Here is a 27,002-nt window from a genome sequence, read left to right on the forward strand (position 1 = left end):
CTGGCGCTGTGCGGCAGCAGTGCTAACCACTGTGCCACCCCATTTAAGATGGGGTGGAGCAGGTGGTAGCTAGGAGAGATTGGATATCTAGGAGCGATATGAGCTGAAGACAAAGGGACTGTTAATGTTAATGTTAAGAACTAAAGAAGGCGCTGATAGCGGCATAAAGATAAGATAGCAGAATGTGTTAATAGCAGAACAAAGATCAGCACTCCATGAAAGCAAAACTTAAGAACAGTGACAAATCTATAGGCCTTTAAAATCCAAGGTTGGGGCACTGCAGCTTGATTTATTTCATTTTCTTTCAAAACCAGGACAGTGCCTGAGTTATGGGGCCTGCTTTTGCTTTTCTTATGCTATCTTGTCAGGGTGACCTAGCACGCAAGGACTCCAGATGAAGGTGCAAAATATATCCTGAGGGTCATGTCCTACAGATTAGTTTCTTTTTAATGCCTGGAATACAGGCCTTTGTCTGACAAGTAGCAAACTGTGCACAGTAAGGGTTAAAAATGAGCAACACCACTGGAAGGCCAAATGTAAGGTCAAAATTAAAAGCAAAATACTGCGGATGCCAGAGATCTGAAATAAAAGCAGAAAATGTTGGATAAACTCAGCAGGTCTGGGAGCATCTGCCGAGAGAAAAACAATGTTAACATTTCAAGTCCATCATACAAGAGTCATACAGACTCCAAACGTTAACTGTTTATTTAAACTCACCAACAAACCTTACTGCAATTGTATGGGGTCTAGGTGAGGCCACACTTTGAGCACTCTGTACAGTTTCAGCCCCCTATAGGGTATGGTTGCCTTAGAGGGAGTGCATTGGACTGATTTCTTGTATGATGGAATTGTTCTGAGGACACCTTGGGTAGACCAGGATGATATTCCCAAGACTTAGAAGAAGCAGATATAATCACATTGAAAAATATAAGCTCCCTCAAGGGCTTGATATGACGGTGCTGGAAAGATGTTTGCCCTGGCTAGGCCACAGTCTTAGAATAAAGGCTTGTTTGATTTGATTTGATTTATTATTATCACATGTATCAACGTACAGTGAAAAGTATTGTTTCTTGCACGTTATACGGACAATGCATGCCGTTCATAGAGAAGGAAAGGAGAGTGCAGAATATTACAGTCATAGCTGGGATGTAGAGAAAAATCAACTTAATGCAAGGTAAGTCCATTTAAAAGTCTGACAGCAGCAGCAGGGAGGAAGCTTTTCTTGAGTCGGCTGGTACGTGACCTCAGACTTTAGTATCTTTTTCCTGACGGAAGAAGGTGGAACAGAGAATGTTCGGGGTGCATGGGCTTCTTCATTATGCAGGCTGCTTTGCCAAGGCAGCGGGAAGCATAGACAGAGCCAATGGATGGGAGGCTGGTTTGCATGATGGACTGGGCTGCCTGTTTGGTACTGAGATGTGGAGAAATATCTTCATTCCAAGGCTTGTGAATCTTATCGTTCAGTGTATTAAAGACTGAGGGTTGAGTGATTTTTGAATATTAAGAGGGTAAAGCGACGTGGGAAAAATACACAAAGGTGTAGTTGAGATAAAAGAGCAGCTACTGGGTTACATTTTCAGGATGGTGTGGATTTGGGCTGCACCATCTGGAGAATCCTTACGCAGCCCAATGCCATTTCCCACTCTTATAAACAATGATCGGCATAAGGTGGGGGTACAGTCTCCCTCACTGAGGGGGACGTCCCAATCTGATTGACCAGCAGCTCCTCAGTGCCTCCACACACAATGCTGCAGTGGCCAGAAGAGGTATTGCAAGGGAGCTGCCTGGCACTAAGTACGACTTCTTACTATGTTTACCCCAGTCCAACGCCGGCATCTCCACATCATGACTAAGTGCCAGGAACCAGAGGGCAGACACGTGGAAGGTTCCCAGGGCAGAAAGGGTTGGGAACGCCCAGGAGGAATTGCAAAGGAGCAATCGTGATTTGTTGGATTGGGAGGGGGTGGATGGGAGGTCTGAAAGTCATCAGGTCTTAAGGGGTGAGTGACTCCAGTAAGAAGGGGACTTCTGATGGAGGTGCAACTCCCAACCCCCACCACACACCTCCATATTCCCACCTGAGATCCAACTTTGTTCAGTTATCGTTCTTACCCTTGGGCTGTCAACTGCCCACAGCCTAAAAATTGAAGCTGGCTGAGAAAACGCCATTAATTGGTCCCACCATAAAATCGTTACCCAGTGAGGGCGGGTAGGATCCCAGGGGCAATTCTCTCCAGGCAATTTCTCAATCAGAACCTGCTGAGGGTGGGAGGGAATTGGGGGAAGTGTAAAATTAAGGGCAAGATTTTCTTAAAAATACAAATAGGCTTGGGCCTTCCTGAAACTGTTTCAACTGTAAATCACTTCCCACCCTAGCCCTATGCATGGCGTAAAACATGTGATGCATTCGCTGTAAATTTCTGGGCAAGTTCAAGGCATCTAACCCAGGTCTCCCACAGCAGGGTCTGTGTCAGAGACATCTACAGAGGGGCCTTAGTAGCGTACCACTTCCATTGGATATTCAAATTTCCCACCTAAATAGTACAAATGGACAACTTCCTCTGAGTCCCAATGGAGAGCAATGTCAAATGTCTCAACGTTCCCGCTACTCCAATTGGAAGATCCAGACCTATTTTACCCAACAGCTCCACAAGGTTTCCCGTTTACCTGCTCGGCTTAACCCCAGCAGTGGCCAGGATTGTGCTGGGTTCCCGACATAACACCACTTTTTGGGGCTTTAACCACCTCCAGTTGATATTGGTCACAGGTTGGTGTCTGTTGAGGAATTCTTTGTAATCTTCTGTATGTTAATAGTGTCTTTATAAAGTACTTATGACTTTAGATACAGTAAAGGGCGGAGGCAAGGAACTATCTCCATGTCCAGGTTTTAACACGTGCCTGTTTGACATCACGTTGACCCTTGGTCTGGATCATATGCCTTCATTCACTACTATGTGGGAGGTACTGTACTCAGTCCCACGTTAGTCCTGTATGTACCAGACACTTATACTACAGAATTTACCTTACCTTGATAGTTAGAATTCTGCTCTGTGTCTCTAGCCACATCCTCCATTTTTCCAAGTGTCGACTATTCCCTCCCTAAACCCATTCACCTTCAGACGGCCAAAATTCTCTGACCTTATCCGGGGCTGGGACCCTCTGGTCCTGCTACAGTGAATGGGATTTGGCTGAGAACCAAATTCTCCGTTCTTGCTAGAAGCAGTGGCCAGATGTGAACAGCCAGAGAACTTCAACCAATCCCTCGTCAGCATAAAAATCCTCCTTAAAATCTCTCTCTTTAGCTGTACTTTTGGTCAATTTTTTTTTAAATGAGCTTCAAACTCCTTTTGGGTCTAATGTCCAACCTTGTTACTTTAAGTCAATTGTATAAATACATAGAATCAAAGAATCCCTAGAGTACAGAAGAAAGCCATTCAGCCCATCAAGCTTGCGCCTACCACAATCCCACCCAGGCCCTATTCCTATAACCCCACACATTTACCTTGCTAATCCCCTGACACTATGGTCAATTTTACCATAGCCAATCAACCCAACCGGCGCAGCTTTGGATTGTGGGCGGAAACCAGAGCACCTGGAGCAAACGCACACAGATGCAGGGAGAAAGTGCAAACTCCACATAGACAGTGACCAAGGCCAGAATCGAACCTGGGTCCCTGGCGCTGTGAGGCAGCAGTGCTGACCATTGTGCCACTCAAACATGTTGCTGTTTACACGTTATGCCGTAATTGTTTGCAAAATGACACTTTTCTGAGTGTATTTTTTTTATCATATTCAAGAATTTTTGGTATAGTCCTTCATTACAAAATAGCCAATACTGCAGCTCCTTTAATAATCGTGCTGCCTTCTGTAGGTACAAGTCCCAAAGATCTCAGAGGACTCGAGTTCAATCTCTGATCTGTGCTGCTTGAGCTGATCTCAGCTGGGGGCTATGACAATCGGCTCAGCACCAACCTGATATCTTCGGGAGAAAAAGTTCCTAGCTATTTCACAGTGCCGCTTGTTGAAAGCTAGCAGGCATAGTTTGAGAATAGGATCAAGTATACTCCCTATTGTTGAGTAGCTTGCTGACATGCAATGCTTAGACTCAAGGACTCGAACAAGAGAGGGTGAATAGCTTCACCAAACTGTTGCAAAGCACCGGTTAGCCTGCCAGAAAAGGAATCAATAAAATATGGAAAGAGAAATGCTATTTTAAAAAGATAGCCAGCTACTCAATAAAAAGCAGGTTTCAAATGAAACAAGTTAAATTTCAATGTGTTTCATTTACTTCCAAATTCCCATTGCTCTATGTGAAGATAGGTGGCTTGTAAATGCAGCACCTAGCCTGCCCACTCCCATCCCGTCTTTAATTTTAAGGTGGGCGGTGGAGGCATCAGATGACCAGCCCACTCGTGGGCCCATCGTGCCACTTAAGTCAGCACTTATAGCCATTTATTTGCCTATTCCTGGGGAATAGGTAAATGTAATAGCATTGAATGTTAAGGGAAAGTAACTAGACTTCGTCTTATTGGAGATGGCCATTGTCTGACACACATGTGGTACAATTGTTATTTGTCACCCCGAGCCTGGATATTGCAGGCAGGCATAGAAAACTTCAGTACCTAAGGAATTGCAAATGGAACTGTGTAATTATCAATGAACATCCCACTTTCTGATGACAGAGGCCAAACAAAGTAGCTGAAGATAATTGGTCACAGGACACTGCCCTGTATGTCCTGGGGCTGAGCTGATTGGCCTGTAACAACCACAACCATCTTCCTTGTTGCTAGCTACAACTCCAGCTGGTGGAGATTTCCCTGCCTGTCTTAACACAATGTAAGAGTGCGTCATTACAAATCCATATGGCTACACAAGATTCATCCCCTTTATAGTCTTCAAATGCATGGCTGGCATTGTGTGTAGGACAACTGCAAAAACCAAGGTTAAACTGCACTACATTGTCAGCTGCAGAAAACCAACAGAACCAAGAAAACTGAAAATGATGGATTTGGCTGAAAATTCTAAGTTCACCCCTGAGCACAGAACGTTCTATTCTTGCGGGGGCGGCAGTGAGTCGGACAAGCATTTACACATATACAGTTTATGGAGCCAGTTAGCTATTAAAATCACCAGCTGCCTTCACTGAAGTGAGATTTTAGTAGGCCACGAACATTAGACCGGGTTCGAGGTCATCTGAATATTGTGGAAAAAAGGGATCAGGCACCCCTTTGAAGAATATAATCCTGAATCACATTAGGAATTGTATAAAGTGAGCATGATTTTTCATACTAATTGGAACTGTCAAGCTGTCAAAAGAAGTGTCCAGCTATCTTAGAAACATAGAAGATAGGAACAGGAGGAGGCCATTTGGCCCTTCGAGCCTACTCTGCCATTTATTACAGTCATGGCTGATTATCAACTCAATAGCCTAATCCTGCTTTCTCCCCATAACTTTTGATTCCGTTCGCCCCAAGTGCTATATCTAGCTGCCCTTCGATTACATTCAATGTTTTGACATCAACTACTTCCTGTGGTAATAAATTCCACAGGCTCACCACGCTTCGGGTGAAGAAATGTCTCCTCACCTCCGTCCTAAATGGTCTACCCTGAATCCTCAGACTGTGACCCCTGGTTCTGGACTGCCCCATCATTGGGAATATCCTCCTTGCATCTACCCTGTCTATCCTGTTAGAATTTTGTAAGTCTCTATGAGATTCCTCCTCATTCTTTAATCCAGCAGCCTGTCTCCGGTCCCCCAACAAACATTGGAACAGTGGGTGGCCATTTATAAAGGTCAGGTTCGCAGAGCAGGGAATTTTCTTGTATCAGCACACAGGTCCCAGGAGCGAGAATCTGAGCCTGTTTGGCTGAATAATCAGCCAGTTTAGATTAACAGGCTGCAGAGCACCATTTTGCAAATGAATTATGAGGTCCATTAGAAATGGGCACACAGTAGGCAGGATTTTATAGCCTCATTTGTCCTGAAAACAAAAAATCCCACCCAAGGTCAACAGACCTTTCCACGGTCTGCCTCTTGCCCACTGCTATTCCCGTGGCAGGTGGAACAGTAAAATTCCAGCCAGCATCTCTGCAACTTGATTCCCTTTCATTCTGATTATATAATGAAGACCAGATTCTAAATTATATTTAAGAGTATGGTTACTACTCAACTGTGAATCAACATTTATACTGACAATGGTTTTACAGTATCAAAGATTTCTGTTGGAACTTTGGTCTGATCAATCCATGATTTAGTACCAGCAAGACTGATAACCACAGAATCCCTATAGTGCAGAAGGAGACCTTTCGGCCCATCAAACCTGCACTAATAACAATCTCACCCAGGCCCTATCCCCGTAATCCCACATATTTACCCTGCTAATCCCCGACACTAAGGGGCAATTTAACCTGCCCAATCTTCCTAACCTGTACATCTTTGAACTTTCATGTATTTAAGCTGATTCTCCAATAACTTCCTGGATTTACCACTCTGCTCAGTATAGCTTATTAACCTCGGAGAAAGTAGTGTCTCAGATTTGTGGCATCAGAATCCAAACGTGAGCCAGATAAAGATTTAATATCTGCCTCCCAGCACAGTAAGAAGGTTTTGTTTTAGTGCCACCGGCCAGCAAAATACCAACGTGCCTGAATCTTTTACCACTTCACCCGTTCTGGAATCAGGGCGGGCAAGGCACGCAGAATGGAATTCTCCATTGGCCTCGGGCAGGATTTTACAAGCCTTGCCCGAATAAGGTCGTACAATACCGGCCAACTATCCTGGAGGTTTGTTCTGATGAACTCCAAGATCTAGAGTTACATTCAAGCATCTTCCTTACTTGGTATCAGCCATGGATGGCTTAGTACTAATTACTTTTTTTTCCCCTTTGCATGCAAAAATGTTCAAGAGCACAGTTACAATAAAAATTGGGCTTTTTTTTTAATAATCTGGTCTAGAACTATGTAATGTAATAAATACAATCCCAGTCACAGACTCTTTATACATTTGAATGGAAAAAATATTGAGTAAAGCATTAATTTAAATAAGGCAATGTGCTTTACTTTAATAATTTTAGCATTTTGTCTGCCCGCAGTTTGGCAAAACGTAACCCTACTGAATTACAAATAACGTCATCTCCAGTCTGTACACAAGGCTTTCTTTCAGTCAGTTTTTAACTCGTCTTCCTCTTCATGATGTTTACTTCTTGAATTCAAATAGTCTGTTATTAAGTCTGAGTTCTGATACATCAACACACCCGTTAGTGTCAGCCCGACTCCAGCGTAGCTCAACACAGTCATCTCACTGCCAAAGAGGACTTGCGAAACAACAACGTTTCCCACCATGTTGAGATTGCCCACAACTTGCAGAGTGACCGCAGAGGTAAGTGTGGTGACACAGAAGTTCGCCAGGTTGTACATTACTGAGCCCAGGCAGCTGAGGAGGATGAAAATCCACAGTCTGTCGTCATATTTGATGGATAGCTCCCACTCAGCACCACTCTCCAGCAGTATCGCAGCTGAAATAAGGATGCAGAAGCTTGGGATGGACATCAAGTAGAGCAGGATGACAGAGTTGATCTTTTCTTCCTGAAGGAGAATACCTAAAAAAGAGAGACAATGATGAGCATTGCAATAGGTGATACATTAGCCTGTCCAGTGAACAGACATGTAACATACAATTTTCCATTAAACATCAAGAACCCCATTGGAATGTTACAAATGGAGGCACAGGAGAGCTTGAGGCAGTAGACAAGGGACAGAATCAGAGGCAGAAGCGAACAAAGCAGCAGCTGAAGAAACCAAAAAAAAAAGCAAACGTTGAGTACTGAAAAATTGATATTTCCAATTGACTTTTACAGCATTTTTGATGACTGTTGTAATCCCACAGTTTGGAATCTACTCCAATTTTCAAATGAATTTGAACATTTCTAAAAATGTGAGTTGCAAAGGTGAAAGAATTTTTGATTAAGGAGTTTCTTTGAAACATCAAACACTGTATTTGAGCTGAATCATGTTTCCATAGTAATTGATTCAGCACAGCAAACACTACATTCTCCCCTAGCCATGTTAAACGTAAGCATGGAAAAACATAAGATCACTACATGCAAGTTACTGAACTGTGTATTGTAACTAAGGAATGTTTTATTCAGTTCAGCAACTATGAAAACAACCTGTGTGGGAGCTGATGTGGGTCCAGTCTTTCCTAAATATCAGTACTGTAACTTCATTCATAACACCTTTTTTCACTAGTTCATGATCTGCCAAAAAAGTGGGAACAATTTCCTTCCTGAGTAATACTCAGTGATGGTGAAAGTGACTCATTAATTTTAAAAGCAAGTGTGTCACTGGATGACCCCGAAATATAAAGGCAGCAGAGCTCTATTTGCTAGAAATATACTTTCATTTTCAGGTCAATTAACTAAATTGTAGTGATAATGATCCCTGTACATATGGACAGAGCCATTATATAAACAGGTGTGTGGACTGTTGAAGAATAAAATCACCTGACAAGAAAAACGACCGTCAGAAGTAATGTTTATGACTCCAACCAGCACGACTTTGCTTTGATGGGTTTCGAAATGTTCTCGTCTAAAAATATGATATGCAGTAAGACAGGAAAGTGGCTGCCCAAGTGCCTCAAGTAGTAAGGCACTTCTTACTGGACAGCCGAGGAAAGCCTTCAGTACGGTCCAAGACCTGCAGTGAGTTTGCTGTCTTATCCAAGGCCACTACAATAGTCCTCCCTGTCCCTAGGCTAGACTGAGTAACTATCTGGGTAACTGAATGCAAGAATGAATTTAAAAGCTTTGTATCCACTCTGTTCTTCATCCTTCAAGGGCTCTTGTCTTGGGATGTGGATAGGAATTAGAGACAAAAGGAATGGATAAACGATTGCCACACTGTTACACTGGCTGTAGAAATCAGGATTAACATTTTACATCAATTGGCATTTCATGCCCAATGGAAAATGATGTCTGTGGATAATCTCCTCCTCTCCCTTTCTCAAAGAAATTAACTAGTGCGGCTAATCCTAATCCAAGGGTAACTGCTGTGAAGGACACAATGAACATTGGGTTAGGATAGGGCTGGTTGCACCTAAAATATTCTTTACAGTCACCTACCCTACTGGCACTCTGTTACACATTTGAAGCATGTTGATCTGGCTGAGCCACTGGAGGTGCCCATACCATTGTACCTATATTAATAGACAGTACCTTCAGGAGGTGAGAAGTATGAAACAAATGGTGTCCTGCTCTATAAAGAACACTGCTGTTTGTTGTTGGTGGAAGACTGGATGAGAATAGGTGGCCTGCAAACTGCATACATACACATGGCAAATGTGACAAGTGTTTATTTCTTTATATGAGCGTACAGTTCAGATGAGTGTGCTCTAAATATACCCACTCAATATCAAGTCTCTGCATCTGTGTAAGTACTGCCAGGAGGAAAGTGACCTTCGCCCATGTGATTTCTCTGAATCACAGCCTATGTATAGGCTGGTGAAATACTGTAACAGCACAGGTTCTAAAACATGGTATGGGTCAGTAGAAAGGTAACCACTTGCAATAGTTCTGTCATTATGTTAGCTATTACAACGTCCTGTGTTGGGATGGTGAGGGTTGGACTGGAAAAGTAGTAGTCAACATTCCAAAAACACAAGCTGATGTTATCGTGATGCTATAAATGAACACTCTCAATACTCTGCAATATTTTGCAGCTAACATGCAATAATTGAGATATATCTAGTTTGCTATATCAATTTGGGACATGCAGCTTCAGTATTTGCAGGGGTGATTATGAGTTTTATGGGCACATTGATATGAGTGCGTGAACAGTAGGAGGTAGGCCACAAGTTGCAAACTACTCCTGACTGATGTAACGGTTTGCTCCGTTCTGCTTCCAGCCACCCAAAAACCAGAGCTTGCCATTAACTTTTCAAGAAATTGCTGCATTTGAACTGTTAAAACAAGTTACCATTGACAAGGAATATTGAGTTGGTATTTGATGATGATTGTAAGATTCCAATTAATGAGGAATTTTTTTTTACTGCAATGTCACTCAACCTTGGAGGTCCAGAAACAACTGAAATTGAGAAGAAGTTTCACTCCTTTATACAAATACACAACCATACAAATTAGGAGTAGGAGTTGGCTATTTGGCCCCTTGTGTCCACCCCATCATTCAGTAAGATCATGGTCAGTCTGACTGTGACCTCAACTCCACATTCCATCTAACCCCGATAATCTTTGAATCCCTTGTTGATCAAGGATCTGTCTACCTCTGCCTTAAGGAATATTCAATGACTGCTCCCCAGGTAAGAGAGTTCCTCAGACTCACGACCCTCCGATAAAAAACATCTTTTCTCATCTCCACCTCAAATGGGAGACCCCCATTCCAGTCTGTCAAACAGGGGGAACTATGAAGGGAATGCAAGTAATAAATATATATTTAACATGATGCAGGCCAGAAATTATGCAGCAACTAAATGTTTCTCAAAGTTGTTTAAAAAAAAATGTAAACTCTAAAACAAGGTACTTACTTCTTTCTGTCTCTGTCCAATTTTTTCCCCTCTTTCGCTATCTAGCTTGATTCTAATTCACACTCATTTCTTGTCAGCCATTGCTCTGGTTCTCTTGCTACCCTTAAATCTCATTAGTTATCAGGTAGACTATTGGCCCTGTCAAAGTCATGGATGCTCTTTTACCTTGTCATGCCCTCATCAATTTATGCTTGCAGTTTCAAAGGGTGGAAATCTCCCATTTTGAGGCTAAGGGGGTGGGGGTATTTTTCCACACTCCCGCTGTGTTTTTCCTCGGGAGGATGTCTGCCGGGACTCTCAATGGGACTTTCCATCGTTTCCACCTCTCATCACCCAGAACCCCTGACAGGATTTTGCCATCGTAGGAGCAGAAGATCACCTCTTTAGTCTTATAATGGGAGCAGAAACGCAGAGTATTTCTTGCTGTGGCTGCTGCATACAAAAGCACTCAAAACCCTCTGGCCCCTTATGCACCTTGGTGTTTTACACCGTATTCAGTGATGGGTTAGACCAGGATGGTGTATAGTCCACCAATGTGTCCAGATGCCAAAGGCTTTCAACATCACTGAACCACTAAAGAAGAAAGAAGGTGGACCTCCTGAAAATGAAAATACATCTCAAGGATCACTCTGAGACCAAAAGATGGAACTCCTGAGAACAGCAATATATCTCTAGGGACATTTGGAAGCTGGAAGATGGACCCCATCCAGGGCATCTAATCAGGTCCACCTTCAGATGAACCCCCACCCTCAACTCACTGCTGTGGTGTTCCAGGGTCCAGAGTTGCAGACAGCTTCTATCCTAAACTCCAGAGGTAGCTCCAGGCATTGTTCAGATGAGTCCCAACATCTGCGTGCCATGTTGTTCCGAATGTGTTTCATGCCAGTGTGTTTTCTTGCAGGCATGGCAGAAAATCTGATGTGGGATAGATTAGGCCTTTATCTACATCTCACTAATGGGGTGCAGATGAGGCTCATTCTGACCTACCATGGCTGACACCAGTGGAAGATCCCGCTATAAATTCACACAGCATGAAAAAGATTTCCGGGCATCCTGCATAACTGGACAACACCTACCATCGAAGCCATTGGTTGGGGCTTGAGAAAACTCCACCCAAAAGGTCTGAGCTGACGAATCAGGAAATTCAATCTATTGAGATCCATTCCAGCAAGTTCTGGGCCAATACCTCAACATTATTAGGCTTTCATTTTGCTGACTCTATCTTTAATCACAGGAACACTACCTGGGACCAATTGTCTGTGTTTCAATAAGCAGATAATGAAAGACACATCAGCGCACAATACGTGTGCCTTCTCTGGGCCTAAGAAGTGCCTGTGGGCATAATTTCTGGGGTACCTCACCCAAGATCGGCCTCCATTGTGGGGGGACGAGGTGGGGTGGTGGGATAAGGTGTTGCAGAGGAATGGTGTAGTCTTGGTGCCTGATAGTACTTCTTGGCAGGTTCTAGCCCAAAGCTGTTCCAGGAGCTGATATATAAAATCTATTTCTAATCTATTTTAATCTGTTGTTGACCTGATTAAAGTAACTATGTTAATGGCTGTTTTGTTATTCCAATGGCACAAAAAAAAGGATTTTACGTGGAAGAATTAATTAATGAGCTACCAGAAAACAAATCCAGCTAAAGGGGCTTCAACATTAACCTTTCCAACTCACTCATTAACACAGGATTACATCAGTACATCACAGAAACAGTTCATTTGATCCAACGAGTCCATGTTGTTGTTTCGACCTCCTCCCATCTATCCTCATCTAAATCAACCATTGTAAAAGTCTTTCACTTCTCCCTCAAATGCTTGAAGTTCCCCCTTAAATCTATACAATTTACTTCAACCGCTCTGTGATTGCAAGTTCCACATTCTTATCATCTTTGAAGAAGGAAACTGATTTGGACTTATTGGTGACTATCTGGCCTCTAGTTATGCTCTTCCCAAATGAAGAAACAATGGTCAGAATTTTACTGGTGTGCCCGCCCTGATCGCGGGGGCAGACAAGGCTTGGAGAACAGCATCTCCATTGGCCTCAGGCAGGATTGTACGAACCTCGGGTGGACGTGCCAGTAAAATTCTGCCCATTTTCTCTGCATTCATTCTTACCAAAACCTTAAAGATCTCTATCAGGTCACCCCTCAGCTTTCCTCCTTCAAGAGAAAAGGGATCAATCTTTCCCTGAGATGTGTACGCATATAGTTCTTGCATCATCCTCGTAAAGATTCTTTGCATTCTCGCCAGTGTCTCTTTGCTTTTTATAAAATGGCAACAAGAACTCTGGACAGTAGTGTAGGAGGGGAGTTAACAGAGACGACAAGGGCTTAATGCTGGAGAGCCAGCAAACGTGCTGTCTCTCCTGCTTTCAGGAAGGCCCACCATATTAAGTGCCTCGCCAGAACCCTGCAGACACAAACCACCCCCAACCACCACCACCACACACAGAGAGCTGTCAGCTAATTCAAGGCAGCAGCTATGCCTCACTTGGCAGCACCACTGAGAAAACAGTGGCTGCCTCCAGTATTGTACCCACTCGAAGCTCAGGATTACCGAGAGGCACAGAGGTTGGAATGTGTGTGTGGTGGTGGTTCCTACCCACCACTTTCCCACCTAATTAAAAGCCGCCTGCCACCAAATTTGGGGGGGGGGGGGGGGGGGGGATTAAATTCCACTTGACGTGCAGTCTAACCAAAGTTTGATACAGTGCAGTATAACTTCCCTACTTTTCAATTCTGACTCCCTAAAAATAAAGCCTAGTTTGATTTGCTTTCTGTCTGGCCTTGCTATCCTTTTGTGCAATTTTGGTAGTTGATGCACTTGCACTTCAGGTTCTCCTTGTTTCTCGGCCCCATCTAGTCTTGCATATTCTAAGTAATAAGTGACCTCCCTATTTTTCTAAGTAAAATGTACTACTCGTATTTACTTCATTTATCAACTATTTGCCCATTCTGTAAGTTTAATAATTGTCCACCTGTAATTTGTTGCAGTCCTCCTTGATATTGATTATTCCACACTCGTCACTCTTATAACCTCCCACCAACCTCCCTTGCCCACCACAGCCACAATTTGGCGTCATCTACAAATTTTGAAATTATGGTTTTGATTCCAAGGTTAAAACAATTAACATAAATTGTGAATAGCAGTAGTCATGGCATTGATCCTGGTGGAACATCACTTCCCACCTTCTGCCATTCTGAATAACTATCCTTTACTCCCACTCTTTGCTTTCTGTCTTGAAGCCAGCTGGCAATTCACTCTGCCAATTGTCCCCAACCTCCATATTCCCTGGCCATTTTCATTAGTCTATTATGGGGCACCTAGCATGAAGTCTTTGTCATCTCCATTAAATACCCCTCTTACAGTACTATCTGGAGTTCTCGTTGCCACTTTATAAAAAAGAAAGAGACACTGGAGAGAATGTCTTTTGAAAATCCAGATAAATTATATCTACTGCATTATCACCATCAACCCGCTCTGACATCTCCTCAAAAGATTCAATAAGGTTGGTCAATCAAAATTTTCCCATTTGAAATCTTGCTGACTATTCATCACTATATTTCTCATTTCTAGATGTTCTTCTATTCTTTTCTTTACTTGGGATTCCATTATTTTTCTACCATTGATGTTAAGCAGACTGGGCAGACATAACTCGCTGGACATATTGAATTAATATCAGAATACTTGGAACCTATTATTATTCTATGGTGTTGTACTCCAGTCCCGAATTTGTCTGCTTATTTCTTCCTCCACCTGCTTTCCACGATTAAGTGATCTGCACACTACGTTGATTAGTGTGCTTGATTCTTCATTATTTGTTATCTCTAACTACATGGATTCTATTTTTCGTCTTGCCCATAGTTCCATCTGTTTTTTCTACTGCTATTTTGGTATCCTGAATAAGTATATAATACACCATCTCCCCATTTCCCCTCTCTATCTTGTCTAAATATACTATACCCTGCAATGTTTAATCCTCAGTCTTATTCATATGTGGCCATGTCTCAGTAAATTCCAAGTCCTTATCCTCTTATACGAAACATCTGGACTTTTGTCAAAAACTGGTTTTGAAACAAATGAACATATCTGTTTCCATATTCCAACTGAAATTACAAGATAAAAAGGAAGGAAACACATATTTTGATGTGATTTTTTTTTAAGGTGGGACACAGTAAGCTTGGAAAAGCAAAGGTAAGTTAGAGTAATTGAAAAAAAAAGTAAAATTAAAAGCATGAAATGGGACAGAGATAATGAAATGGAATAGAAAAAGAAGAGGAAGTAGGGGATGTATGAGGATAATATTCAAACATGCTTTGACATAAACCATGTTTTAAGTGTAGTTTAGAATTCATATTACAGTATAAAAGCTACTCCTAATGTTGAAGCGATGTTGCAAATGCTACATTAATGTGCACAACAGTGTTACAAAATGTGAGGGCCCGCCCAGGGACAAATTCAGCAGTTTGAGGTTTAAAATAGACTGAAAGCAGAAAGGAAGCAATGAGATTAAAAATGTTTATTTTTAGCCGAGCGTTGATAATTGAAAAGTGTTGAAAACGTGTGTTGACGTATTAACAAGAGTGAGAAGATACCACAAGGAGCATTCAACAATCATTGAGAGGCAGTTAATTCGTGAATGGCATTCTGAACACTGCCACACTCCATAGTAAACTTCAGCCAGATGGGCTTTGAAGATTACATGGTTGGGATTTTACAGGTCTGATCCGCCAGCTGGAAAGTCACGGGCACACGACCTTGCCTTATCCATCTGCAGTTTATGTTCATCAGGCAGTTATCACTTGCAGTGGGGGGTTTCCATCCCTTAAGATGGAGAGATGCTGCCCTTAACATTTGCCAGCCAATTTGAGGGTCAGCAGCTCTTTACTCCCAGTGTTGCTGGGACGAGTGGCCGCCACTGAGAATGCAACTGCCCTTGACCAGCCATGATGGAGGAGGCCCCAGGGTGGACACAAGTTGGGTAAAGCTTTCTGGGGCCAATCAGGCAGCTCTGTCGGGGGTGGGGGGAAAGAGAGCTTGGCTTCAGTTTGGCCCTCAGTGAGCCATGCTGTATCAGGGCGCACGCATGCACACACACACACGTTTACATGTACGGATACACGCATACACACACACCCCCCCACCAAGTAGGTTTGCCAAATCCCCAGGATTGGCCTGGAGTCTTTAGGAATTTAAAAATCAAACCTCCAAGTCAGCGCTGATTTCAACCATAGAGAATTATCAAGAGTATATTAAAAAATATTGTTTTTTAAAATTTTCTTTGAACACGACTCTTCACTGGATATAAAAATACTGAAAATGGGAAAAGGGCTGGTTGACTGTGTATAACAAATACCAGCTCTCTGACTAAGGCAGTAATGGACTGTCCAATCAGGGAGTCATATTGGTGTATATAATGTGGAGTGTCAGGTTTACTAGCACTGGGGTTTACACTGTGTACAAGTACCTGTCTGAGTGCTACTTACTATGTAAATAAATCTAAATTTGGTGAAGGGACATTGCCCTTGGAAGAGTTACTTCAGACTGACAATCATCCAACTGGGTAATGAGTCTTTTTGATTTCCAATTGGTGTAGGAAGGCATAATGTCACAACAACGGAAGTATTGATTGACTAATGGTTGGAGGATGGTGGGGAGCTTGAGGGGGGGGGGGGGTCATGTGATGAAAACTCCATGAATATACTTAATCACATTTGGCAACTCTGCCATTGAGCTCATGTGGAGGCCATGAGGGATGTACCTGGAGGTGCCCACCGTCAGTAGACAGAAGAAGTTCTTACGCGACCCATAACTACCACAAAAGGTCTTCAACTGGACTAAAATTACTGGGCCATCCACTCTGTTCCTCACCACTGGTAAAATACCAGCAGCAGCAGGAAGGCAATGGGCACACAATGTTATGCCTCACACCTTATCACACATTCCCTGGAGCCCTGTAAAATCTCAGCCCATGTTTTTAGACCAGGACAAAAGCACATCAGAAAAGGTAGAACACCAATTTCTAATAATCACATTTCTTGAGTCTGTTATGCCTGTCAAACCTAGCTGTCAGTTTTGCTCTTCAGTAAGAAGGCTGACAACACCAGATTTAAGATCTGGTGTTGTCAGACTTCTTACTGTGTTACCCCAGTCCAACGCCAGCATCTCCACATCAGTTTTGCTCTTCCCCAGTGACCAGATATTTCTGTTTTTACTCCTTTTCTGAACACCTATCAAACCAAGCAAAATTGTTTCTCTAATTTCAATTCTGTATTGCAATTGTATTCCCCTAAAAAGTTTCAATATAATTGCTATGACAGTTCCTCATCCATTCTCACCACAATACTTCCAAAAATGTCATCTTTCTCTATCATCGATATTCTCACTCATTACCACTTGCTGCACTGTAGATAGTGAGTTCTAGGTCAGTACCACTTGCTGCATTGTGGATAGCGAATTCTAGCTCAGTATCACTCTCTACACTGTGCATAATGAGTTCTCGCTCAGCAGAGTAACTCCCTTCCTATCCCACTCCAATCCTATCCCACTCCATATGAAATCCCACTACATCCCCCAGTTAAGTATATTATCTAGTACTACTCCTCCCCATCCCGACAAGAAACAAATCCCTAAGATTCCAATTTTAAGAATTCTTTCACAGAGGATCTCCTTGGAGCCACCGCAATTTCAACTTCCCATATCTAAACATTCAAGGCATCATCCACCATCTCGCCACATGGTTCCTAGGCAAAAGGAATACCGAAGAGCTACCAAGCCATTTCTCATCTATCCAATTCATGAGATCCAGGCATCATTGCAGGATCAGCATTGTTGCTCATCCCTAACTGCTCTTCAAAGCAGTTACGGTTCAACCACATTGTTGTGGGTCACGGATCACAAGGCAGATAAAGGTAAGGACAGCAGATTTCCTGTTAGTCCATAATAGTTTAATGCCTACAATTACTGAGCTTAGCTCTTTTTGTTAAATTAATTGAATTTTAATTCCAGTAGCTTCTATGGAAAGATTTGAACTCCTGCCCTCAGGGCAATAGTCCGGGTCCCTGGATTACTAGTCCACTGACCTGAGGCAAAGGGGTAAAAGGATGTTAAATTTCATGAAAGGGAGACTCTTTTTAAATCCTTTCATGGAACATGAACATCACTGCAAGCCCAGCACTTTTGTTCATCCCTCATTGCCTCGAGAAGGTGGAAGTGAGCCACCACTTATCTATTGTAGCTACACCCACAGTGCTATTAGAAAGGGAGTTCTGCGATGTTGACCCAGTGACAGTGAAGGAATATGGTTCCAAGTCAGATGGTATCTGGCTTGGAGAGGAACTTGCAGCTTTCCACCCTTCTGCTGTTCTTGTCTTTCTAGAAGTCACAGGTTTGGAAGATGCTGTCAAAAGACCCCTGGCGAATTGCTACAGTACATCTTGTAGATGTAGTGCAGCATGGTGGTACAGTAGTTAGCGCTACGCCCGCACAGCACGAGGGACCCGGGTTCAATTCCCGGCTTGGGTCACTGTCTGTGCAGAGTCTGCACGTTCTCCCCCTGTCTGTGTGTGTTTCCTCCTGTTTCCTCCCACTGTCCAAAGACATGCTGGTTAAGTGCACCGGCCATACTAAATTCTCCCTCAGTGTATCTGAACAGGTGCTGAAGTGCAGCGACCAGGGGATTTTCACAGTATCTTCATTCCCGTGTTAATGCAGGCCCACTTGTGACACTAACAATAAACTTAAAAATTAGATGGAACACACTACTGCCACTGTTCGTTGGTGGTGAAGGGAATGAATGGATGGTGGATTTTGTGCTAATTACGCAGGTTTCTTTGTCCTGGATGGTACTGAATTTCTTCAGTATTGTTGCAGCCACATTCATCCAGGCAAGTGGACAGCATTCCACCATACTCCTGACAATGCCTGTGGAATCAGGAGGTGAACTATTCATTTAATTGACTGGTTCAAATTTCTGGTCAATCGTAATCTCCAGGACATTAACGGTTCCCTCAAGTTCCTTCAATGGTTTAGTTAGTAGAATGTTCCCTAGTGTAACTGCTGTCTACAATATAATGGAATTATATAATGGAATTAGATTTGCAAATATATATACATATTTGTTGCAAAATAAACTTTCTGAGCAATAGTCAGTTTTGTCAAGCAACACTGACCCAATAATAGTAAGGTCGTAGGGACTTATTAAGAAGGACCTGAGACAGAATGAGTAAAAATATCAGAAACAGTTAGGGAAACTGAGAGTTAATACAATGGAGCAAGAAAGAGGGAGATTAAAAAAGTAAAGGATGAACAGAAAGTTGGGAAACAGAATGAAAGCTAAACTGAGATAGCTATAGGAAAAATGCACAATTTTTGTTTGCTTTGTTCTGTAATCAATTCAAATCAAAAACAAGACTTGTGCCTAATGGAAATGGAATGGAAGAATCAGCCATTTATATGTCTAGGTTTTATTGTCTAACAGTTCGTAATGTGACAGTCTATATTTTGTGAGCTTAGTTTCGCTGCTAACAACTCACTTGTTTTATTAATAACAAAGGCTCTTCAAACATTTAAAATGTATTTAAATTCCCCCCGATGCTGATGGCCACAGAATGCATTTTGTCTGAATTTGCCTCTTAGAACATAAGAAATAGGAGCAGGAGTAGGCCATCTAGCCCTTCGAGCCTGCCCCGCCATTCAATAAGATCATGGCTGATCTGAAGTGGCTCAGTTCCACTTTCCTGCTTTCTCCCCATAACCCTTAATTCCCTTGCCTACCAAAAACCTATCTACCCGTGTCTTAAATATATTTAGCGAGGTAGCCTCCACCACTTCAACGGTAACCTCCGGCTGTGATTCTGTCATGGGAATTTCCATTCATTTTCTTTGGAGAGTGTAAATCTGGAACCTTTTCCTCAGCCAAACCTAATGCTTGGCACAGAGGGCATGGCAACTTTCAACACTGCATTCGCAGCAGATTTTGGAGGATGTTATGTGGTCTGGTTTGGAATTCCACACCAGGCTGATGACCTGGCCCCCAAAGATTAGACAGTTTTTTTCTTTTAATTTATTGCTCCAATAACGGGGACTGAGGATGCCTTAAAATCATCTTCTAAAACAGAGGTTGCAGCCAGTTGAGTTTGGGTGATTTTTCAGCCTCTGTGGGCAGCAACAGGCAGGCATCCAGGGAGCACATGTAGTGGTGTGGAAGCATACCATGTAGATGCAAGTGGCAGGACATTATGACCCCACTTAATGTACTTAATATTGGAAATCTCTAGGATTTCACCCAAGAATTTCAGGGACGTTATGTTTCACCTATCACTTACTTTTATTTTTATTGGCCAAATGAACATCTTTCATATTGTCAGGTGCAATGTGCGTTCACTAAATAATCAAAAAAAATTGTTACTGACCACTGAATTTCATGTGTTCACAGTCATCAGATAATATAACACTGTGGTTAGCACTGCTGCCTCACAACACCAATGACCTGGGTTTGATTCCTGGCTTGGGTCACTGTCTGTGTGGAGTTTGCATGTTCTCCCCACGTCTGCGTGGACTTCCTCCGGGTGCTCTGGTTTCCTCCCACAATCTGGAAGACATGCTGGTTAGGTGCATTGACCCAAACAGATGCTAGAGTGTGGCGGCTAGGGGAATTTCACAGTAACTTAGTTGCAGTGATAATGTAAACCTTACTTATGACAAATAAGTCAATAAACTTTAAACTTTTACTTACAGGAACAGGAATACTATACCATATAGGCCACACATTTACCACTGCAAATCCATGCAAAAGATGATGGGGACTATAACTAGTCTAGGTTGTGTTTAGTTAAGTACTTGCATGTACCAAATCTAAGAGACAGAGATTTAAGCATCTTTGGTGCACAATTAATTGTGATGAAAGGTTATCCACCTGAAGTGTTAATTGTTTTTCTCTCCACAGCTGCTGGCTGATCTACTGAGTATTTCCAGCATTTTCTACTTTTATTTCAAATTACTAACTTCTGCAGTATCTTGCTTTTGCTGTACAGTTCCAGTAAGACTCCTTCACATTTATACACTCGTCCCTTTTTGATAAAGACTAACATATCATTTACTTTCTGGATTGCCTGCTGTTCCTGCATGTTAACTTTCTAGTGATTTGCATACGAGGACACATAGGTCCTTTGGAATGTCAACATTTCCCAATCTCCCACCATTTGAAAATATTGTGTTTTCAATTTTTCCTTCCAAAGTGGATAGCTTCACATTTCCCCACATTTTCCACCTGCCATGTTCTCGTCCATTTACTCAACTGTCTATATCCCTTTATATTCTCCTCACAGCTTACATTGTACACATTAGTCATTCCCCTCATTTAAGTTATTGATGTAGGATTGTAAATAGCTGAGGCCTGAGCCTTGGTACCCCACTAGTTACAGTCTGTCAAAAAATGAGCTGTTTATTGTGACTGTTTTCTGTCCATGAACCAATCCATGCTAACATATTATCCCTCCAAACAGTGTGCCCAAATTTCATATAATATCTCGTGTGAAAATCCTAACACAACACATAAGATAAAAGGCAAAATACTGTGGATGCTGGAATCTGAAACAAAAACTGAAAATGCTGGAGAAACTCAGCAGATCTGACAGCATCTATGGAGAGAAAATAGAGCAATTGGCTCTATCCACAGATGCTGTCAGACCTGCTGAGTTTCTCCAACATTTTCTGGTTTTGTTTCAAATACAGCACATTCACTGGCTCCTCTTTGTCTACCCTGTTAGTTCCAAACTCCTATTGTTATATTGTTAGTACTGCTAGGCATCACCACATTGCAAGAAGAGTGGAGAAACAGTCACATTTCCCCCAGTTTTAAATTAGTAATCCCTTATGGAAAATTCCAAAGTGCAGACATTTGGTCTAGGATAGGATCAATCATAATTGCATGCTTCCTACCCTTTCCACTCCATGCCCCCTAATAACTATATAGCCTGATGACACATACTGTTTTCATCTGAATGCAGCTAGTATTGTAAAAGTTATCAATGCTATGAAATGTATGGAAGAGTTCTCCAGGTTGATCAGTAGCAATGCAGACTTCAGGTGCATCAAAGACACAGGTGGATACCTTGTTAGCAAAGTAAGAACACTTAAGGGAGGAGCTTCACAACTGAGTGCCCCTTTATCACCCTTAACTTATGTCCTTACATCATTCTCAGCTGTGAATCATGTAACTATTATTCTGCAATCATTGTGTCACAATTAGATTTGCACTTGCAGCCATCTGAAACCCACAGTGTAATTAACTATTACTGACTGGGCCACATAACCTATATATTAATTTTCCGGCGGAGCTCAAGAAAATTGTTACCTTTGGGCGATAGGACAGCAGCATAATCTCTCACTCTCTCTAAATAGGCCTCTTAACTCAACCTCTTTTTCATAAAGACAGGCTTGGGGCAACATTCTCTTTCCAACACAAATCTGTCTTAATGGTAAACCCACACACCCAGCCAGCCCGCCCTTGCCACCTGCTGAGGGCAGACTCAGTAAAACGATCACACGACAACCCAACCCACCTTGTTGGATGGACTTCATTCCTCTCAACAAGGTGGCGGCGAAAACGTAGAAGCTTCCCTTGAGGTCGAACTGGACCTCGCCCATGACTGTGAAGGAAGCTCCCAGGCAGATGGGCATCATGGCAGTGTACTTGAGGATGTGGTGGTGCTTGCCCAGAAAGAGTTTGGAGATGGCTATGGTAAAGAGGGGGGTGGTGGCGGAGATCACTTGCGCGAAGGAGAGCTGCACGCAGTTCAGGCCCATGTTGCCCAAGCCGATGGTGGCACAGAAGGTCATGCTCAGCAGGAACACCTTCAGCTTGGCGGCGGCGGGCAGCCCGCTGACTTCTTTGATCTTCAGATTGACGAACCCCAGGCGGATCAGGGCATAGTCCACCACGATGGCCGTCAGCATGTGGAGCGCCGACAGCAGCAGGGGGTAGCGGAAATTGTACATGGCGAAGATGCACTTGTTGAGGCTGGCGATGGTGGTCCCGGTGGCCAGCAGGACAGTGGCCGCGGCTAGAGTGTGCAGCATCCGCCTCCTCTTCTGGCTGGCCCGTGCTGCTGCCGCTGCCGTATCGGATATTGGCGGAGGGAACTCCGGGAATACATCAGTACTTGTCATGGTAACTCCATCCGGGGCTAAAAAGATACAGTCTCTGGGTTATCCCGCTCCCCGGCTCCTCTGGAGCTCTGCTCTGCCACCCCCACCCGGGACAGCTGTGATCAGACCCTGCGCCTCGCTGCTCCCTCCCGGCAAGCAGTCCTGGACATCACGGCAGCCTGCACCTTGCTCTGGTAAATCACAGCCCATTGAACATAACGTTTCACCTTCACGACTCCGCTCTTACTCTAAAAGAAAAGGAGAGAGACCAATTAAAACAAATGTCTGCAAACGCGAGAGGACATGAAATCAAACACCACGCCTTTGCTGTAGTCGGGATGCTGAGTTGATGAATCACCCTTGCCTGTTAAAGTCTGACTAAAACACCCTCCTGGCCGCTGCCTTCGCTCGCTTGTGTCTTCATCAAAACTGCTGTTGCAGCCCCGGCTGCTCCAATTGAAGAGGCAGATCTCCGCAAGATCACAATCCACACGTCAGATTTCCAAATTTAGACTTTGATGAAACTGAAACCCGCTCTTCCATCCCTCCTCCCCCCCCAATCCCTCCGGGCTGCTTCCAAAATACAAATCTAAGCCTTGGCGCAAAGGGCCATTGTATGTGTGGGACTTATTTTTTTATATATAAATAAACAAAGTGCGAATTTCACAATATAGTGTTTGTTCTTGTTTGGTGATGGCAATTATCAAGGTACCGTGTTTAAATCAATGACGGCCGAGGTGCTGTGGTAATCCACTCACGCTCGTCTTTACATTTACACGGCAGACACTGTATCCCTTTCACGTGATCCTTGTAATACCATTTACTTCCTTACAAATAACATCGTCATACAACCACTAATATCGCCTTCCACTCGGCAACCTCCAGCGCAAGCTTTTACTTTTTATTATCAATTCGTGTGCAAAATAGAACATGTTAGGCGGTTTCGTTTTCTAAAAAAAAGCTGTATAAAACATATTAAAATATAAAAGCAAAGACTCGAATCTCTACTTTTATCTAACGTTTCATTAACGTCTCACCTTTTATTGTCTATATGTAGTTCAATAATTTAATTAGGGAGCATTATTTATTAACATCACTGATAGTAGCTTTTCACCACATGTGCCATGTAAGAATTATCTGAAGAATTTGCAGTACAAGAATGTTCTGGAGGAAGGAATTCGAGTTGTGAATGCACATTTGCAGGTGACACCAAGTTAAGAAGGCATTGTAAATTGTGTACATGAAGCACAAAGCTGTAGAGGGGCAGAGGCAGATTAAGTAACTGCAACTGATGGAATTCACGTGGGGAAAACGTTGGGTTTGGATCAGAAACCAAGAGGTCAGAATTGTTTTTGTTCAAGGTAAATGATTAGGACCAACGCAGGATCAAAGGTATTTGATTTTAAAGATATGAAACATTTTAAACACCACAATTAGATCACCCTCTCCATCTTAGGAACTTGTGGAAATAGACATATTGGCTGGAATTTTACCATCTTAGCCGCCAGGGGAATCAGAGTGGGCGAGGGGTGGACCATGGAAAAGTCCATTCGTCTGGGGCAAGATTTTCCAGTTTCGAGGTGAGTGAGGCTAAAAATCCTGCCCGTAGTTTATGCAGCCTGGGTCAATAAACAAAATCTTTAAAATTCAAAATAATTCTGCTGAAGGCCAACATATCACTTCTAAGAGATTACAGAATTGTTAGAGAACAGAAGGGGGCCATTGTTTCTGCAATAGCTCTCTGAAAGAGTACTCACCAAATGGCACTCCCCCAACTTCTCCCCATAACCTGGCACATTCTTCCTTTTCAGATAATCTGATTCCACATTTGAACCTGCTTCCACCACACTGTCAGGTAACGTATGGCAAACCCTAACTATTCACTGCATAAAAAGCTTCTCTTCCTCTCACTATTGCTTCTTTTGCAAATTACTTTAAATCAATGCCCTTGTATTCTTGATCCTTTCAGAGTGGATAGAAAGTTTCTCCCTGTCTACTCTATCCAGGCCCTTCATGATTTTGAATACTTCTATCAAACTTCAATGTTTTCTCTATGGAAAACATTCCCAACTTCTCCAATCTATCTTCACAACTAAAGTTCCTCATTCCCAGAACCATTCTCATAGAATCACAGAATCCTACCGTGCAGAAGATGGCCATTCGGTCCATTGAGTCTGCACCAACCACAATCCTAGCCAGGCCCAAATAAGACACAAGTTCTTATCAAACATTTCAGATCATATTCTCTGTCCCAGTTTTTGGACAGTAGCTGTTGGTGATCATTTTGCTACTTTTATTTGCACTTTTGTTTCTTTACTTAGAACCATAGAATTCCTGCAGTACAGAAGGCGGCCATTGAGCCCATCAAATCAGCACCAAAAGAGCATCTTACCCAGATCCACTCTTCCATTCTATCCGCATAATTGAGTGCACTTACCATCCACCTAATCTACAGATCGATTAGACACTAAGATGCAACTTAGCATGATCCACCCATCTAACCTGCACATCTTTAGAGTGTGGGAGGCAACTGGAGCATCTGGAGAAAACCCTCACAGACACAGGGGGAACATGTAAAAATCCATGCAGACTGTTACGCAGACAGCCATAGCGGTTAGCACTGCTGCCTCATAGCACCAGGGATCTGGGTTCAATTCCTGGCTTGGGTCACTGTCTGCGCAGGGTCTGCAAGTTCTCCCCATGTCTGTATGGGTTTCCGACGGGTGCTCCGGTTTCCTCCCACATTCTCAAAGGTATTGCTAAATTCTCCCTCAGCGTACCCAAACGCGTTGGAGTCTGGTGACTAGGGGATTTTCACAATAACTTCATTGCAGTTTTAATGTGATGAATGTGATGAATAAATAAACTCTAACTTTACCCAAGGCTGGAATCGAACCCAGACTCCTGGCGCTGTGAAGCAGTAATACTAACCACTGTGCCGTTTGTCCCATTACGTTTGTCATTTAATTTCCCTGATCATCTCCTTATCAAAGAATATCTGTTTTATTCTCCCCGTATTCCTTGCTTAAAATGTTTTTTTTATTCATGCGTGGGACATGTGCATCACTGCTGGGGGCCAGCATTTATTGTCTGAGGGCAATTGAGAGTCAATCACATTGTTGTATGTGGCTCTGGAGTCACATGTAGGCCAGACCAGGTAAGGACAGGCAGATTTCCTTCCCGAAAGGACACGAGTGAACCAGATAGGTCTTTCCAACCATCGACAATGGTTTCATGGTCATTAGTAGATTCTTTATTCCAGCTATTTTTTAAGGAGTTCAAATTCCACCATTTTCCAATGGCAGGATTTGAACCCGGGTCTCTAGAACATTAGCTGAGTTGATGCAGCTCTAATTTCTGTCATTCTGACAAAAGGTCTTTGATCTCAAAAAGTTGACTGTTTTTTTCCCTCTCTTCACAGCTGTTGTTTTTAAAGTTTATTTATTAGTGTCACAAGTAGGTTTACATTAACGCTGCAATGAAGTTATGTGAAAATCTTCTAGTCGCCACACTTCAGCACCTGTTTGTGTACACTGAGGGAGAATTTAGCATAGCCAATGCACCTAACTAGCACATCATTTGAACTGTGGAAGGAACTAGAGTACCCGAAGAAACCCATGCCGACAGGGACAACATGCAAACTGTCACCTAAGCTAGGGATCAAACTCAGATACCAGGCGCTGTGAGTAACAGCACTAACCAATGTGCCGACATTACCATCGTGTCACTTGCTGCCTGACCTACTGAGTATAGAAACATAGAAGATAGGAGCAGAAGGAGGCCATTCGGCCCTTCGAGCCTACTCTGCCATACGTCACGACTGTCCAACTCAATAGCCTAATCCTGGTTTCCAGCATATTCCGTTTTTAATTTCAATGTAGGTATAATTGAAGATCCCATGACACATTTAATAGCTCTCTACTGCTCGATACATACCCATTTTAAAATGGATTACGTTAATAGTTTAAGATTTAATACACTTCAAATGATCCGATAAACATATTTATAAACTTTCCTACATCATTTACACGAGGCGAAGCCTTACCTTCAGTTTATGCCATGTAATTTTGCACCAGGACATGTCCCTTGTCCTGATGCTGCAGCAAGTGTCCAGATGCTTGCCTGGATGCTGTTGCCAAGGCCGAATCCCGTCGGCAAGGGCAAAGATGTCATGTGATTTAGCAGCTCCGCTTCGGGCTCAACGCAAAGCCTCATGGTCAATGTAGTTTCTCTATGACGTCATAACGTTCCTGCGTGGCTCACGGTGACGCGCTTGTGACTACATTTCCCACAGGGCGCAGCGTCGGGCCGCGACT

The 27,002-nt window shown here is 43.0% G+C and overlaps 1 protein-coding gene across 3 annotated transcripts; it reads right to left on the reverse strand.

Moving 5' to 3' along the window:
* Nucleotides 1-7,035: 7,035 nt before the first annotated feature.
* On the reverse strand, nt 7,036-26,819 carry slc35e4 (solute carrier family 35 member E4). 3 transcript variants are annotated; one of them, XM_080208438.1, is made up of 3 exons: nt 26,732-26,819; nt 22,101-22,934; nt 7,036-7,598 (listed from the first exon to the last, which is right to left on the reverse strand). In XM_080208438.1, exons 2-3 carry the CDS (start codon nt 22,705-22,707, stop codon nt 7,159-7,161), a joined length of 1,047 nt encoding a protein of 348 aa, XP_080064564.1. In that variant the 5' UTR covers nt 22,708-22,934; nt 26,732-26,819; the 3' UTR covers nt 7,036-7,158. The 3 variants fall into 3 exon arrangements, with proteins under 3 accessions (XP_080064564.1, XP_080064563.1, XP_080064562.1); XM_080208437.1 differs by lacking the exon at nt 26,732-26,819 and adding an exon at nt 23,399-23,493; XM_080208436.1 differs by lacking the exon at nt 26,732-26,819 and adding an exon at nt 23,051-23,358.
* Between the last annotated feature and the right edge of the window lie 183 nt (nt 26,820-27,002).

This window comes from Carcharhinus amblyrhynchos, chromosome 20 (assembly GCF_965287045.1).
Source record: "Carcharhinus amblyrhynchos chromosome 20, sCarAmb.v2.hapA, whole genome shotgun sequence".
Classification (NCBI taxonomy): Eukaryota; Metazoa; Chordata; class Chondrichthyes; order Carcharhiniformes; family Carcharhinidae; genus Carcharhinus; species Carcharhinus amblyrhynchos.

Coding starts and splice junctions, on each gene's coding strand:
- slc35e4 (XM_080208438.1), bottom strand. CDS start 22,707: ATGACAAGTACTGATGTATTCCCGGAGTTCCCTCCGCCAATATCCGAT. Junction 7,599..22,100: donor AATGAAGTCCATCCAACAAG/GTGGGTTGGGTT, acceptor TCTCTTTTTTAG/GTATTCTCCTTCAGGAAGAA.